The 15,329-nt window shown below is 37.5% G+C and overlaps 1 protein-coding gene across 4 annotated transcripts in view; it reads left to right on the top strand.

The window, feature by feature from the left end:
• Positions 1–14,665, top strand: part of Cadps2 (calcium dependent secretion activator 2) — a 540,468-nt gene extending 525,803 nt beyond the window's left edge. For all 4 annotated transcript variants that reach the window (XM_059257429.1, XM_059257428.1, XM_059257427.1 and 1 more), the window contains 2 exons: positions 7,593–7,697; positions 13,716–14,665. In XM_059257429.1, coding sequence (XP_059113412.1) covers positions 7,593–7,697; positions 13,716–13,889 — 279 coding nt within the window. In that variant the 3' untranslated portion in view covers positions 13,890–14,665. The remainder of the gene's footprint in view (positions 1–7,592; positions 7,698–13,715) is intronic.
• The last annotated feature ends 664 nt before the right edge of the window (positions 14,666–15,329 follow it).

The raw sequence follows: 15,329 nt of genomic DNA, 5'->3' as shown, positions 1-15,329 counted from the left end.
GATTTCTGCTAAACCATTCATTTGTTTTGTGCTAGTAGTAACCAAACCAGTATTCACCCATCATTAGTCCCTAGCAGAGAAGAGTGGAATAACTAATGTTTACTGTATAATCACTAGCCTTTTAGCATCAGGAGAGCTGCAAATAAACTTACACAGGCAGTTGCCTACTTGATGAGAGTAAATAATATAAAACAATATCGATTTTGATACCCTGTATGTAGTATAGAAAAAGGTTTTAGGATGTACTGAAATGAGGATTTGGGATTAATTAAAGAGCGGTGAGCTAAACAGAGCCTCTGCACCTTACAGTGTGTGGAGCTGGTGCTGTTATATCAGCTACTCTGCTCTGGGGCTGAAGAGGACCTAATTTAGAACTTTCTCACCTACAGTATTCATAGATATTTAAAAAGAAGAAATCTGGAACTCCAGTGACAGGGAAGTTCATTTCTGCATTCACCAAGTGTCTACTAGATGCCAGCTCCCTTGTTAACACATCTTACCTTTTTCTTCCTTTAAGGAAATAAACCTGGCACGTGGGAGGGAGAAGGAAGAAGGTCAGTTCAAGGTCACCTTCAACTGTATGTAGAGTTCAAGGTCACCGTAATCTTTATCAGAACCTTTCTCAAAACAAATAAATAAATGAACAGAGGAAAAGCTCAGAATTTGCAAAGCATCAAAGTCTTCTGTTATACTTAAAACAAATCCCCCTGATTATAAAACATCAAAAAGCATGTATCATCTGTTCTGTGTTTAAGAAACAGACAGAACATGAAGAAAGTCACATGTATAGAGTTCTCCTATGCATGAGTCAATGATCTTTTCTCTATAGGTCACTGTTTTGTTACAGTTAAAAAATGATTTTTTGAGTATTTTTGAAAATTAGGCAATAGGTCAAATAAAATTTATGAGGGTAGATTATATAAGAGATTTATAAAACAGGCATGTGATTATTCTAATAAAGAATATGGTTCCTCAAAGAATTTCCTTATATTGCACATTACATTAGCAGATGTATACGTATGTTTGGTGTCTGACAGTGTGGATTTCTTCAAGTTGCAAGAAACTTTGGTGAACATCTTTGAAATGGTTGAGAGGAATCTCTTGGATTTGTCATAGTACTGTGTCGTGATCAGTCAGCAGCCACCAGGAATTAAAGGGGTTGTTTTCTTGTTTTTATGCTAGAAGCTTCAAATTGCCTCAAAGAATTGAGCATTCTTGGTGACAGAACAGAAAAATAGCTTGTTTCCAGAAAGGAAATACAACAACGTAATTATAAACTTAGATGCTGGACCCAAAATATATATTAAAAATTTTATATGATGTATAGATCTGAATTAGTAAATTATTTAATCTAAATCCAGTTTTCCACTTAATTAATATGCAAAAATGTTAATAACATCTACCTCATTGACGTTAATAGTTAAATTTAGTTCATTTTACTTGAGCTTTATATGAAAAAGTGTCTGATGCCTTTATAATCAGAACTATAATGTTAATGTAAGGCTAAAGAAGTAGCTCAGAGAGTAAAATGATTGCCTAGCATGCTCAGAGCTCTGTTTGACCCCCCAGCACTATAGAAACTGAGCATGGTGGCTAAGCCTGTAATTGTAGCACTCAGGAGGGATAGAAGGGAGGATCAGAAGTTCAAGTTCACCTGTGGCTACATAGCAAGTTTGAGGCTACGCTGAAATTCAGAAGACCCTGTCTCAAAATAATTAGCACTAATATAAAACAATAGCCATAAAAGTGATACTCCAGAATTCTATAACTCCCATTCATTCCTCACTACACTTCATTCTTTCATTCTTGTAATATCTGCCTTTCAGTAAGAGAGAAAAATGAATTGGATTAAAAACAAAATAACAGACAATAGAAAGCTCTAGAACTCAAAACTTTCCTGTTTCTTTATTCTGAAAGAATGAAGCTATATCCAAGCAGCATATAAAAATTGGGAGAATGAGATTTTGACGTTTCCTTTCAGTTTAGTTTGTGTGGATCACAAGTTTGTTATGCCTCTTCCCAAAACGATCAAATTCAATTTCACAGTATTTTTGTCCCGTTGCTGAGACTAGGACACGGGGACTCACACATGCTAAGCATGTGTTCTACCTTAAACTGTCTCCCTAGGCCCCAAATGGCCAGCATTTCTGCAGAGCTATTGTGTTAGAACTAACTTACATAATCTGAGCCTCCTCATACAGGTGAGGAAACTGAGGTACAGACAAGTCATTTGACCAGCTCACTTAAGCAAGTAGATTGAGAGGCTTGTACTGTCTTCCTTCTGCCCTCCTGACCAGGGACTATTTTCTGCTCCTCTGCTGTGTGGATGCCCACCCTCAGCGGCCATGTCCAGGAGGTGCTCTGTACCCCACCCCGTCCTCGATGACCACCTCTGTGCCTAGCTGACAGAGTGTCAGTTGGGTTGAACACATCTTGTTTTTAGTTGCAGTGAGTTGGTTTCAGTTTCCCTTAAACACAGCCCTCCATCCTTTCCTAAGCTAACACGCAATTGTGAAGGGCTCTGCTTGAGATTTAAAAATTGTACTCTGGGGTCTGTCCCGTGAATCTGGATGGTTTCAGTGGGGTGCCTTGAATTTGGGGGTGGGGTGGCTTTATTGTATCAAATTTATACTAATATCAAATTTGCATTCGAGTGTTTAGAAACGGGAAGTGAGTGAAACAGAGCCGCAAATGTAGTTATTAAGTAGATGTGCCGCCGACACAAGTGATGATGGATCCCCGATAGAGCATGCATGTTTTCAGTGTGCTGATAACACTGTAGGGCTCTAGTGATTCTAAATTCTTGTTTCTCTCTAGAGCTACTAAGTGGTCCTAGAGGGTGGCTTATACTTCTCACTCATACCAAAGCCTTCAATGTTTTAAGATTTTAGTTTGTTCTTTAATTCAATTGAGCTATTGGATTTTAAAGTTCACATTTCCTAAAATGAGAATTTCTGGGTTTTATTCCATTTCAACAGTGATCTGGCTCTTTAAACAGCCATTCTACCACGCTGGAGTGCCCTGGAAAGCATTGGGCCTTCCTCTTTTCTTCTCTCCTCCTTCCCTCCTTCCTTCCTCCTTCCTTCCTTTTATCCTTCCATTCTTCCTCCTTTCCTCCTTCTTTCCTTCCTTTCTGTTTTTTTGGGTTTTTTTTTTACCTATTGATACAAGCATAATAACTGGAGAAGGATGGAAACATACCAAGTAGTTGTGCCAATTCATAATCAATAAAAATCTAAACATTTAAGCAGAAAACACATCCCAGATCTGTGCCGTGGCGAAGCAGCTATTTTTCCTTTGCTACCATCATCAGAAGCTGCATTCTGCCAGAAATCATTTGCTTGAAGCAGCCTCCATATATGAACCCTATGGGGTCTTGTGATTCAGATTTAGGAATATCAGCCACAGAGGGTCTAAAGGCATTGTGCATTAGTATGTATTGAGACCTCGTTCCAGGTGGCAAGCAGCTGGACTTTCGAAAAATAAAACTTCCAAAATAAACGCGAAGTGCTTGTTCCCAGGCGATAAGTGTTATACTTAATGGAATCATCCTCCAAATGTTATAAATGAGGCAAAAAGGGGAGTTGTGCATATTTAATATATTTGTTTTGTATCTCCTCTAGTCAACAGAATAATGACATTCCTTAACTACTTCTCTTTAACTTGCATGAAGAAAGCACGGTATGTTGCTAAATCTCTTTTCACCAGCTCTGCGGAGAAACAACTTTAATCCTTGTTAGAAAATTGCCGAGTCTGAGGCTGACAAAGAGCTCATGCTTGTTCTATTGTTAGTGCTCCCGGGCCCCAAGAGCAGAGCCCTTTACAGCTGCGTGGATCCTGCCCGGCTCAGCTGCACTATTTAGGAGCAGAGGTTTGTCAATTTCTATTGACAATGGAGAGAGATTTTCAGGGCCTGTAGCAGTGCTGGCACAGTTGGGGATCAATGCCAGCCATTCAGACTGCACCCTCTTTCATTGCTTTGGTTTGTTAATTCAAGACTAAAGGTCCACGGAGGGGGTTCAGGGTGTTTAAGAAAGCTGATGAACTGCGAGCGTTTATGGCCCTGGTGTGGCAATTTCCATAGTCAGTGGCAACTCCTGGCACTGAGGGAGCTGTGCCCTTGTTGACCCTCTTGTTATTAAAAATGCACAAGTGCTGCGCTTCTCAATATTTCCACACTCTTTCATTGTCGATACCACCTTCTGAGCGCTTCAGCTTGTTGCTTGCTCTAAAGATCTTCTTAGATTGGGTTTGAAAACTTCACCTTAAACACTAGATTAGACTGATGTTCTGTTTTCCGTGCTCCTGTTGATTTGTTGAACCTTCCCAGGGCTGGAAAGCAAGTAGCAGCTTGATGGGGAGACGGGCTGCTAATATGATTTACCAGTCTACAGTCATGCACAATAAGTGTGAATAAATACAAGGGTCTCGCAGAGTCAACCCTAGCCTTTCCTTTTCTTTTCTTTTTGCTTTAAAAGAGGTATCTCAAGAAAATGAAGTGAGTGATGCATGCCCTTACAGGAGTTGAAAGAACCACAAAAGGAAAAAAGGAGCTTTTTTTTTTTTTTTTTTTGGTAAAAGTGGTGGGCTGCTATCATGTATTGCTGTAGAGAAAAAAATTATAAAATATACAGTTGCTGCTTTATTCCTGAGTAGACCCATAGACCCAAGCCAGGAATAAAATGCAAACGCCACTTCCTGGGCTTCTTGTAAGCCGCTGAAGGGAAAGCAAACAGTCACATAAGTGACTTTATAAAATTAACTTGCCCAAAATGAAAAAGACATTTCCTAACGTCCTGACTTCGCTACATATTCACCCTCTCAAGTTTTTTTCCCCCTTTGTTTCATGCAAAGGCTTGCTTAGGTTTGACTTGGTGGGGCAAATGAAGTGTACCCAATTTTGACTATTCCCAAGATGAAAAAAAAAAGGCGGGGGGAGGGGAACTACTGTGTTTTTACACCTTGGAAAAGATGTATTAACTCCAGCATCAAAAATATCAAACTGCAAGAAGTTTCTGTTTGGTGGCTTTGTTGGGGTGGGCTGGGGGGGGGGGGGGGGGTCCAGTTTCATCCCAGGCAGGAAAGCTGCAGTGGAATGGAGTGGTGCTGTCATTAACCTGCTCTTGGTAGAGGCTAGGCTGAGCCCTGAGCTCTAAGCCACTGCTTTCCCTAATCATTTCCTCAACTTAGCCCCAATTATTCTCCAGACTGCTTTGACTTAAATCAAAACCGCACATTCTGAACTGATAGGATAATGTTTCTTAGATGTCTTTCCTTTTAGATCAAGACATTTGCCTTCAAAGTAAGATGAGGAGAAAGTACCTTAAACGCCCTTAACTGACGGCCCGCTCGTCTCCATGTCTATAGTTACATTTAGATTACTTTATTCTCAAGTTCATTTTCTCTTAATTGATAATTTGGGTATTATGTTAGAAATGTTAGGTTAATAATGCCTGTGTTCTATTAAATGTCCTTTTCATCCTAGCATGAGCATAAGCATCATTTGTACAAGATGGGAGATTGAGTTAAAGTAATTTGAAATGAGGATTCTTAAAAACATAAAGGTATATGTTGAGTGGTTTTTACGGGAGTGCTTCATTTCTCTCAGATTTGTGCAACTCATCATGTACCTGGATAGTCTAATGTATTAATTGCTGCCTTGTACAAGCCTTTATACAATATTGTCTCTCTTCCAACAGGAAAGAGAAAATTTCTATCTCATACAAAGAAACTAGAATATTTAAAAGTCCAATCCATTCTGACAGCATTTTAGGTTCCAAATGATCTGTTCAGTGTGGTGGTATAGAAGTAAGTCTTAGTGCTGTATGCTAATTCAGTATTGCCAGTCATACCCAAGTGTTCAGCTACGTTAAAATAGAAGCAGCTAAGGCTAAGTAATTTGAAATAAGTGAATGTAAAATTAATGTCAGAAATAAAAAGTGGTATGTATCCATAAAAGATTTTTGAGATGTCACGTATCAGTTGAAGTGCTCCATCTACTAGCATTGGGTTTTATAAGAATTTATGAGTGTAGGTAGTTAAATTTTATAAAACTTTTAAAATATATTTTGACATGTGCTAAAGAGTAAACAAAATATTCATTGGTAAAGAATAGTAACTCTTAAATCCCAGTCTACTCTGAAATATAAAACTTGGAATTCAGGAACTGTTTGGTCATGTTTAGTAAAGCAGTTCATTTTAATTTGCTTGGCACATTTTATGCATGCATCTTCAATAGAGTAACAAGTTAATAGAAATAAATGAAGTGTGGAACTAACTCATTTTTTGCTTGCACTTAAACTATAATTTCTTGCTCTGTTGTCAATGATCCCAAGTCTGGATGAATTTTAGACTTGCAGAACTGATGATTTCTTAGAAGTTAAATTTTATTGTGTTATTAGATGGAGAAAAAATATTTAAGATTTTTTTAAAATCTGTGTTTAGATACCTACAAACAGGTCCATATGTGGTGTGTCGCTACGTTTATGTATACAAGCAGCACACAGAAAGTTCCTTCAAAGTACTTCTTTCACTTTGTAAGTGCCATATTGCTATAGATATTTTTGTTACCTCAATGAGTGGCAGTATTCTTACACCATTACCAACACCTGGCTCTATCATATAATCACCAAGCCCCTTGAAATGTTACAATTAATATCAGATGCCTTTTTTGAAAATACGAGACCAGAAAATCCTTTTTATGATTTTTTTTTCTGATCATTGTACATTATTTTTTACAGAAGCAGGAAATTACCTCCAAAGAATTTCAGTTTTTTTCCCTCATTAGAGTTGTAATAAATGGAAAAATTATGAAGCCTCCAAAAAGACTTGTTAAGCGATGCAGATCTTTTCCTTTCATAATCTGGGTAACAACATATGCTTTGTGATTCTTACAACATACAAGAATTCCATCTTGACAAGGCTCCTTCCTGTGATCTGAGTAAATCTTGATTTAAGTACTGTTAAAACATCTTGGCAATTGCTTCATAACTGATTTGTACAAAAGCATGATCAGGGATCACCATTTAGTAAGCTGTGGATCCTTTTGCCATGGTTCAAAATGTTATTTCTAGGCATTGACATCATGACTTATGTTCTAATGCTCCTACTGTCTGAATTTTTTATAGCATGAAGACCAGTAGGAAATTTCCCTTTGAAAATGATTTACCTGGTGTGTGTGTGTGTGTGTGTGTGTGTGTGTGTGTGTGTGTGTGTGTGTGTGTGTGTTTTCCCTGCAGCTTGGTCATCCATTCAGTCCCGTAATATGTATTTAGTGCCCATTGTTACTGACAAATTGCAAAGCAGTTCACTAGGCTGCAAAGTGCAAAAACATGGTTTTCCGTGAATGTGTTACAGCTAAACACTGTAATGCTAATTCATGTAAAGAACAGCCTGGGTCAGCTCAGCAGATTTGCCAGCGTAACATACAATTCTGTTAACAGGAAATTATAGCATTATTGACTTCAAGTGCTGATCTGTGGTCATTTCGGAGTGCTTCATCACCCTCTCATTACTGAATCTGTTAAATGAATACTGCAGAGATTGTTTTCTTTTTTGCCCTCCTCCCCTCCACCCCCCGCCCTTCTTTCCAGCAATGGTACAGCAATTCCATGAAAGTCATTTGTGTGTGGCTGGCTGACAGACTAGACCTCCAGCTTCATATTTACCAACTGAAGACGCTCATCAAGATTGTGAAGGTAAATGGAAAGTACTGAAATGTGAATTGCCCACCAATTACACCACAAGCTGTAAAGAATAGTGGTAAGATACCATCCCACCAAAAGAGGGGCGGGGAAAGGGGCAGGTTGCTGTAACTGAGTGGTGGATGTAAGTACTTACAGTGTAAGACAATGTACATAAATTGTATGTACCTGAATGTAGTAGGTCCACAATGATTTTACATTCTCATTGGCATAAAAATAAAGTACATTCCTCATGTTAATTAGAGTCATGTATTAATCATGAGGGCTTTTGAGTTGTACTTTCCAGTGAAAGGAGGAGAATGTGTGATTTCATCATTCCCTATTAGGATATTACACACTGTCACTGCCTGGCTTCTTTAGGAAGTCTGCCTCTCCTTTTATGTAAAAGATGGCTATTTTGAGTGTTAGAGGTTATCCAAAACTGTTAACACAGATCTTACATGCATTCAACAGAACACTGAACTTTTGCCTATAGGTACTAGCTTATGTATATTCTTTTTAACGAGTGGGAGCTTTAAATAATATATCTATTCAATATAATTTTTCACTTGATAAATTTTGGTGGAAGCAAAAATTTGCTTTAAGATTAACTTCTTAAAATCAAAGCAGCATTTTGATATTATAGCTGAAAAGAAACTGAGAATCAAGGGTTTCATGCAGAAGACCTATACTTCCATTTGGGTGCCTATGTATATGTACGCATTATACATACTACATGTGTATATAATATGTCATGTATATATGGTTGCTCACACAGTGCTTCTCAGTGTGTCACTTTGGCCTAAAACTATTAGTCCCCTGGGGATTTGTCAGAACTACAGGTCTTTTGGCAACAGCCTAAACCCTTAGAATCAGGAACTAATAAGACCCAGTGATCCACAGATTAACAAGCCTTCAGAAGACTCTAATTACATGCTGAAGTTTGCAAAGTACCACTAAGTTACATCTTTAAAAGATATTTCCATCCACATTAAAAAATTTACCATTGAAGGCTGGAGAGATGGCTTAGCGGTGAAGAGCACTGGCTGTTCTTCCAGAGGTCCCGAGTTCAATTCCCAGCACCCACATGGTGGCTCACAACCATCAATAATGAGATCTGGTGCCCTTTTCTGGCCTGCAGGCACACATGCAGACAGAACACTGTATACATAATAAATAAAATAAATCTAAAAAAAATTACCATCATTCTCTTGGTTCCTACAGTCTAACTCAAATACAAATTATTCTGTGCTACAGACACACAAGTTACCACAAGTCAGAACCACAACTGAATTCTGTTCCAAAATCAGATTTGGGCAATTTGCCTCAAAGGTGGAAACCGAATTATGCTCTATAATAGTAATGATGATCAGTGACCGATAAGAAGTAAAATTATTGCCACCCATGACATTTTGATACTCCGGCCACATATTTCACTTAACAAACAAAATATCCTCAATTCCTCTTAGCAGGTATTCTTTATAAAGAGCTGAACACACACTGTGATATGTCCAAGATGTGGCTTACTTCACCATCATTTCTTCCTTGTTTTTATAAATGTAACTTGGACAGCTTTTGATTGGTTTGTTTTGCATAAAAGACAATCCGAATACTGTATCTCCCTTCCATCTGCATAGATCCGTTGATGTCACCATGTCTACTGTTATTTAAATGAGGCCAGCCAGTTATCTTCACCAGCAGCCATGCTTCAAGCTTCTGTCTATCAGATTCAGGATGTCAGAAGTCATATATCCTCCCAACCATCAGATGCTGGATAGCTAATCTCTTTGTTTGGGGAATTAAAATGTTCTTTTTTTTACTTGCTCATCGTTTGTTTCTTCAAAGTTATTTCTTTCTTATATTAATGCATCTTAATAGATAAAGAATGCACCATTTTTTCATCTTATTGAGATATGGTTGACAAAAATTGTCTATGACCAAAATATACAACATAAGGATAGTTAATAACATATACATAAAATATACTGAGAATACATCTTCCATTCTTATCAGTGAATAACATGAAAGAACAGTTAATACCTTTTAAGCAGTACAGCAGCATTTTCTTTGTGCTCTAATCCAATGTTATCTTAAGAAAACTTTATTTATGGCTATAAATAGTGAAAACTAATAAGTGAAATTAAGTTTCATAAATGTTCAACTTTAATTTATTTTTACTTTTTTCTGTGCTGGAGATTGAATCTAGGCCCTCATTAATGCTAGGCAAGCTCTCATTTTTTGCATTTATTTTGAGTCACTGTCTAAGTTGCCTAGGATGACCTCAGACTGACTCTGTCACCCAGGAAGATCTTGAGCACCTAGGGATCATCCTGTCTCAGCTTCCCAAATACCAGCGATGACAGATCTGTGCCATCAGCCCCAGCTCATATTTAGCTCTCCACAAGCTCAGACAAAGCTTTCTTGGCTTATAAATTTAAACAGGTCATAGGTATCTACTTAATAATTAAAATTATTATTTTCACAATGAAGAGCAAGGTGAAGTAATAATTTAGCATTCTAACCATTCCCCTACTTTGAATATAAATGAACTTAAACCACTTTCATACATGGATTCGTCAGTTCCTTGGAACTCACTTTAGTTTTGTTCATAATAGTGATTTTGCTTATACTAATCATTTTTCAGTGCGTTTCTAAGAAGGACTAGACAACATGCATGCAGAAGTGTGAAGGCTGCTAAGAGGCCCTTCTCTCTAGATGATTTGGATCTGGCCTGTGTGTGACAGCAGATCCCTGCATCCTAACCAGGATCCACTCAACTCGACTAGACTCGGCTCTCTTCTTCTTCTTACTGCTCACAGACATTGCCATTGTTACAGGCCCAGGAAGGTGTGAAAATGAGAATCAACTGTGTCCTCTTACACAATTGGTTCATTTGTTTAAAAAAAAAAAAATCCCAGTAAGACTGGCATAAGAACACTGAAGTCTGAAATTATGTGTGAAGATTTAACATCAGAATGATTTCTTTGAGAAGGGGAAATAAAGTCTGCAAATAATCGAAATGGCTGTTGATTTAGGCTGTTCTCCCTAATGGCCATAAAACATTTTAAAGCAATTAATAGAAATCAGCTGCTTGTTATGCTAGGGGAAAGGAAGCAGGCAGCACCCTGTGGCAGGCCCTTGTCTTACGGAAGAGCCAAGAGGTCCAGGGTGGAAGCCTGAGATTGTCCAAGTGCTGGCAGCATTTTATGAATTAGAGTTTGCAAGGATCTGCACTGCAACTCACCTCCTGGTTGTTACTTTTTAACAGAATAAAGAAATGGTCTTTACCATATTGAGATTAGAAAGCCTTTGGAACTTCAAATCCATAATTTAAGTCTGTCAGGGCAAACTTACTAATAATTAAACTAAGTCTAAAGGAAAGGATTCTAATGAAACCAAAAGAGCAAACTCAGAAACTTAGTAAACAATTGTCTATGGCACAATACAGTGTGAATAGTGTGTTGTGTTCTTAATGTAATTTTAATCTAATTAAAAAGACAATAGACTTTAACATAAATGTTTGTGGTAATAATACCAAATGTATTAGTTACCACACTTTCTAGGCAAAATTCATACTCCAGAGTTACTTCTCCGGTTTTAAATCTGAAGTATGACTTTGAGTATCATAAAGCTATGCCACCTTAGTGGTCCTTATGAATCAGAAGTCTGTTTATGACTGCATCATAATAAGTTTATCCCACCTAGAGAATATGGAGGTGGTAGATTATATCCCTTAAAGGAATCTATTGAAATCAATTTCAATAATTTCAACTTAAAAGTGGACATAGATTTGATCATCTAAGACAAAATACTCTCTGAATCTAAATCATACTAGCAGTGGAGACATTGACCCCTGATGCCATGCGGTGGTTCTCAGGCTTCAACTAAATTTTAGACATTGGTGTGGGTTGTTTTGTTTTGTTTTTTCGAGACAAGATGTCTCTGTGTAACAGTTCTGGCTGTCCTGGAACTTGCTCTATACACCAGGCTAGCCTCAAATTCGCAGAGATTCACCTGCCTCTGCCTCCTGAGTGCTGGGATTAAAAGCATACATCATCACTGCCCAGCTGGTGTGGCCCTTTTTTTTTTTTTTGTTTTGTTTTGTTTTGTTTGTTTTGTTTTAACATGAATTTATTTCTATCGAGTGATCAGATCAGAAAGGTTACACTGCCCTCCACCCTTACCATTTACATATCACTTCTGAAACTAGATGAGACCATGGGCACAAGTCAGGAAAAGAGGGCAGGAGGGTAAACTGAGGCAGCTCCAGAGCTTCCACCACCTTGTAGTAGTCCTGCTTTTCTCAGAAAGCTGTGGAAAGTGACCACGTGTGTCAAATGAGGGGATAAATATGCACTCCCTGACCCATGTGACAAGTGCCCTTAGTGCACATGCTTGGGTGCTCTGGGATTCCCTGAATGTCCTGATGGAAGTGTTTTGACTGTGTATTGTTGCTATGCTGTATTCAGCAAAACCAAGCTTCTCTTCATTGTATTTTCCATCTACTGGGGTTATGATATTGGGCAATGAGATACAATATCCCTTCTGATTGGCCTTTCTTTCTTCTATGAAGTATTAAAAAGGAAAAAAAAACTGGCTGCCAGAAATCACTTAAAACAGTGGCATGCTGACACCAGCTGACACTTGGGTCATCCATTGAAGTCTGCCTGCTTCTGGTGCTAAATCTAGCAAGCAGCAGAATTATAAAAGATGATCATCATTAAAAATGCATTTCAAAATTCCTCCATAGAATGAATGGGGTATCTTCATGAGTTCTTGGTTTCTCCATTTAAATAACTAGGCTACCTTCTCCCGCGTTTAAAATCAATACTACTGCTACAATAGTTAATATGACAGTCTTGTAGAGACATGGAAAAGGTGTGAAAATAATCACACTTTAGACATAAGGGAAGCTTTATAGGTTATACATTTTAAATCCCACAGGAAAAAATTGAAGCAGCACTGTAGATTGGCCAGTGAGATGGTTCCGTATGTAAAGGTACTTGCTCTCAAGCCTGACAACCTGATCTAAACCCCAAGATCCACATAGTAGAAGGAAAACTAACTCCAACTAGTTTTCCTCTGATACCCACACACATGCACACAGACATACACAGAAACAAATGAAACAAATAAATATAATTTTAATTTTTAAAAAAGAATCACATAGGAAGAAATGATAATATTGAATTCTATTTTACATGCAGTCTATAAATCACTGTTCTAACATGTAATATAATGGCTTATTATTTTGCCAAAAATGTATAAATGCTCATTTTTATTTTCCTAACTATGAGAACTTTTTCCCAGAATCATGGTACTTACTGTTCTAAGAGCATTTCAAAGAAAAAAGGTAAAAACCACATAGGCATAGGCATTATATATATATATATATATATATATATAATTTTCCAGTATATATATATATATAATTTTCCAATATATATAATTTCCTATATATATAATTTTCCTATATATAAATATAATTTTCCAATAGCATAGCACAAGTAAATACATTTTGTAATTCATTTTTATAGTTCATATGCATAAAGTGTGAACTTCTTTATCCTCCAACACTTGCCTTCCAAAACTAATATATTTTATAAAATAAGTATATTTTTCTTTATTAAAGGAAAGACTCCCCTATTGAAAATGTAAGATGTCCTTCCTATTAAAAATGCACATAAACATAGCATGTTATATTTGTTACAGACTATTCGGTACTCAACTCTATGTAATTAGTAATGTTTGGAGAAAGGGAATTAATTTGTCATCTGGTAGTCACAACATTTTGATCTCTCCATAAGGACTGTAGCTTGGGTAGCACTATCCAAAGTCACTCATCCCGTTTTCTCCCCAGAAGTGCACTAGCAAGATGATTGACATGAGCAGCCACAGTTGGAATCCATTAGTGGATTTTCCCCATATTTCTAAAAGGCCATTGGAGTACACAAACATATGTCTGCACATATAAGCATATATGTCTATGCACACATCTAACTAATCAAAGCAAATACTCTGTTCTTCTTTTAGAAAACCTATAGGGATTTCCGATTGCAAGGTGTGTTGGAAGGAACGCTGAACAGTAAGACATATGATACTCTGCACAGACGTTTAACTGTGGAGGAGGCCACAGCCTCTGTTTCAGAAGGAGGAGGACTTCAGGGCATTACCATGAAGGACAGTGATGAAGAAGAAGAAGGCTGATAGCACACAGTTCCACAAAAGGACTGAAGGCTAGGCATTGTTCTGTGCACCTTGTCCTTGTAATTGTATTTACTGTCTTGACCAAATAAAAATGCTCAGATTTCTTTAGAAAATGAACTCGGAGATAAAAGAGAGACATGCCAAGTATTTTTTGAAAGAAAACCATATTCAAGTGTATAGCTTGGCCTAAAGTTGGCTCTGCTCATGACTAGGACATGAACTTCTTTTGTCTTTTAATCTTGCTTTCGTTCTTTGTTGTTGTTAGTATATTTGACTTTCCTTTTTAATAGTCCTATCAAAAAAATGTCCTGTGTGTCATATGAGATATGCATCTCCCACGAAACAACATTGGGAAAAGCCATCTCTGGTCACAGCATTGACTCTATTGTACTTCTGTTAAAATGGTGTGCCTCCAGGTTATATTTTATGTACAATGTTTGTTCTGTGCTTAGTTTGCCGGTGTTGTGATGTGTATGAAGCTTTAGCCTTGGTTTCCATAACTCTGAATTTGTCTGCAGATGTAATCCTGGACTTCAGAGAGTGCCATGCCCAAATATAGACTAGACCATCCCCAGGCTTATGTCCTGTTCCTTTCTGAACATTTTTTTCCTGAGTAAGACGTTTGCTAGATGTGCTTCCATCCACATACTGTACTCTATTTCTGAGTGTGACAGCTTGCAGGCAATAAAAATCCATCCGGTCATAGCAACTTCCATGTTCATTAAACTTAAATAGATTAAATGCAGTAAGATATTTGCAGTATCTCAAACATCCAACTATCTGGCTCTGTGTTTTTGTTTTATTCTGTGATGTTATGTTTTCAATCAAATAAGCAAGAGTTATGAACGAACATTGTGCTCTGTACCTGGTAGGCCTACAATCTGATAAAAAGAATTATTTTGAGAACACATGTTCACAGCAAGGAAAATGTTAAGTACCTACTCAAATACTGTATATTAATAGTAATAACCACCGATAACTAGCAATATTAGTAATGATACTAATGTTAATCAGCAGTCGGCATGACTGGTAGTAATTCTCCCAGTGTTTTCTTGATACGATTTTAAAGGATTATAGTGGTTTGATTTGTAATTTCCCTGAAATTACAAAATCTTTATTTTGGGGTTTTCCCTAATATATAGTGGCATACTTGCTACTGCACTCACTCAGAAGTAAAGTGTTTTTTTTTTTGTTTTTTTTTGTTTTTTTAATTTATTTATTATGTATACAGCATGTATGACTGCAGGCCAGAAGAGGGCACCAGATCTCATTACAGATGGTTGTGAGCCACCATGTGGTTGCTGGGAATTGAACTCAGGACCTCTGGAAGAGCAGTCAGTGCTCTTAACCTCTGAGCCATCTCTCCAGCCCCCAGAAGTAAAGTTTTGTTTGACGTAGGATGTTGGTGTGTTGTCCAGACTGGTCTGGAAGTCTAAGGCT

Source organism: Peromyscus eremicus, chromosome 3, assembly GCF_949786415.1.
Source record: "Peromyscus eremicus chromosome 3, PerEre_H2_v1, whole genome shotgun sequence".
In the NCBI taxonomy this organism is placed as follows: Eukaryota; Metazoa; Chordata; class Mammalia; order Rodentia; family Cricetidae; genus Peromyscus; species Peromyscus eremicus.
This window is presented reverse-complemented; position numbering and strand designations above follow the sequence as displayed.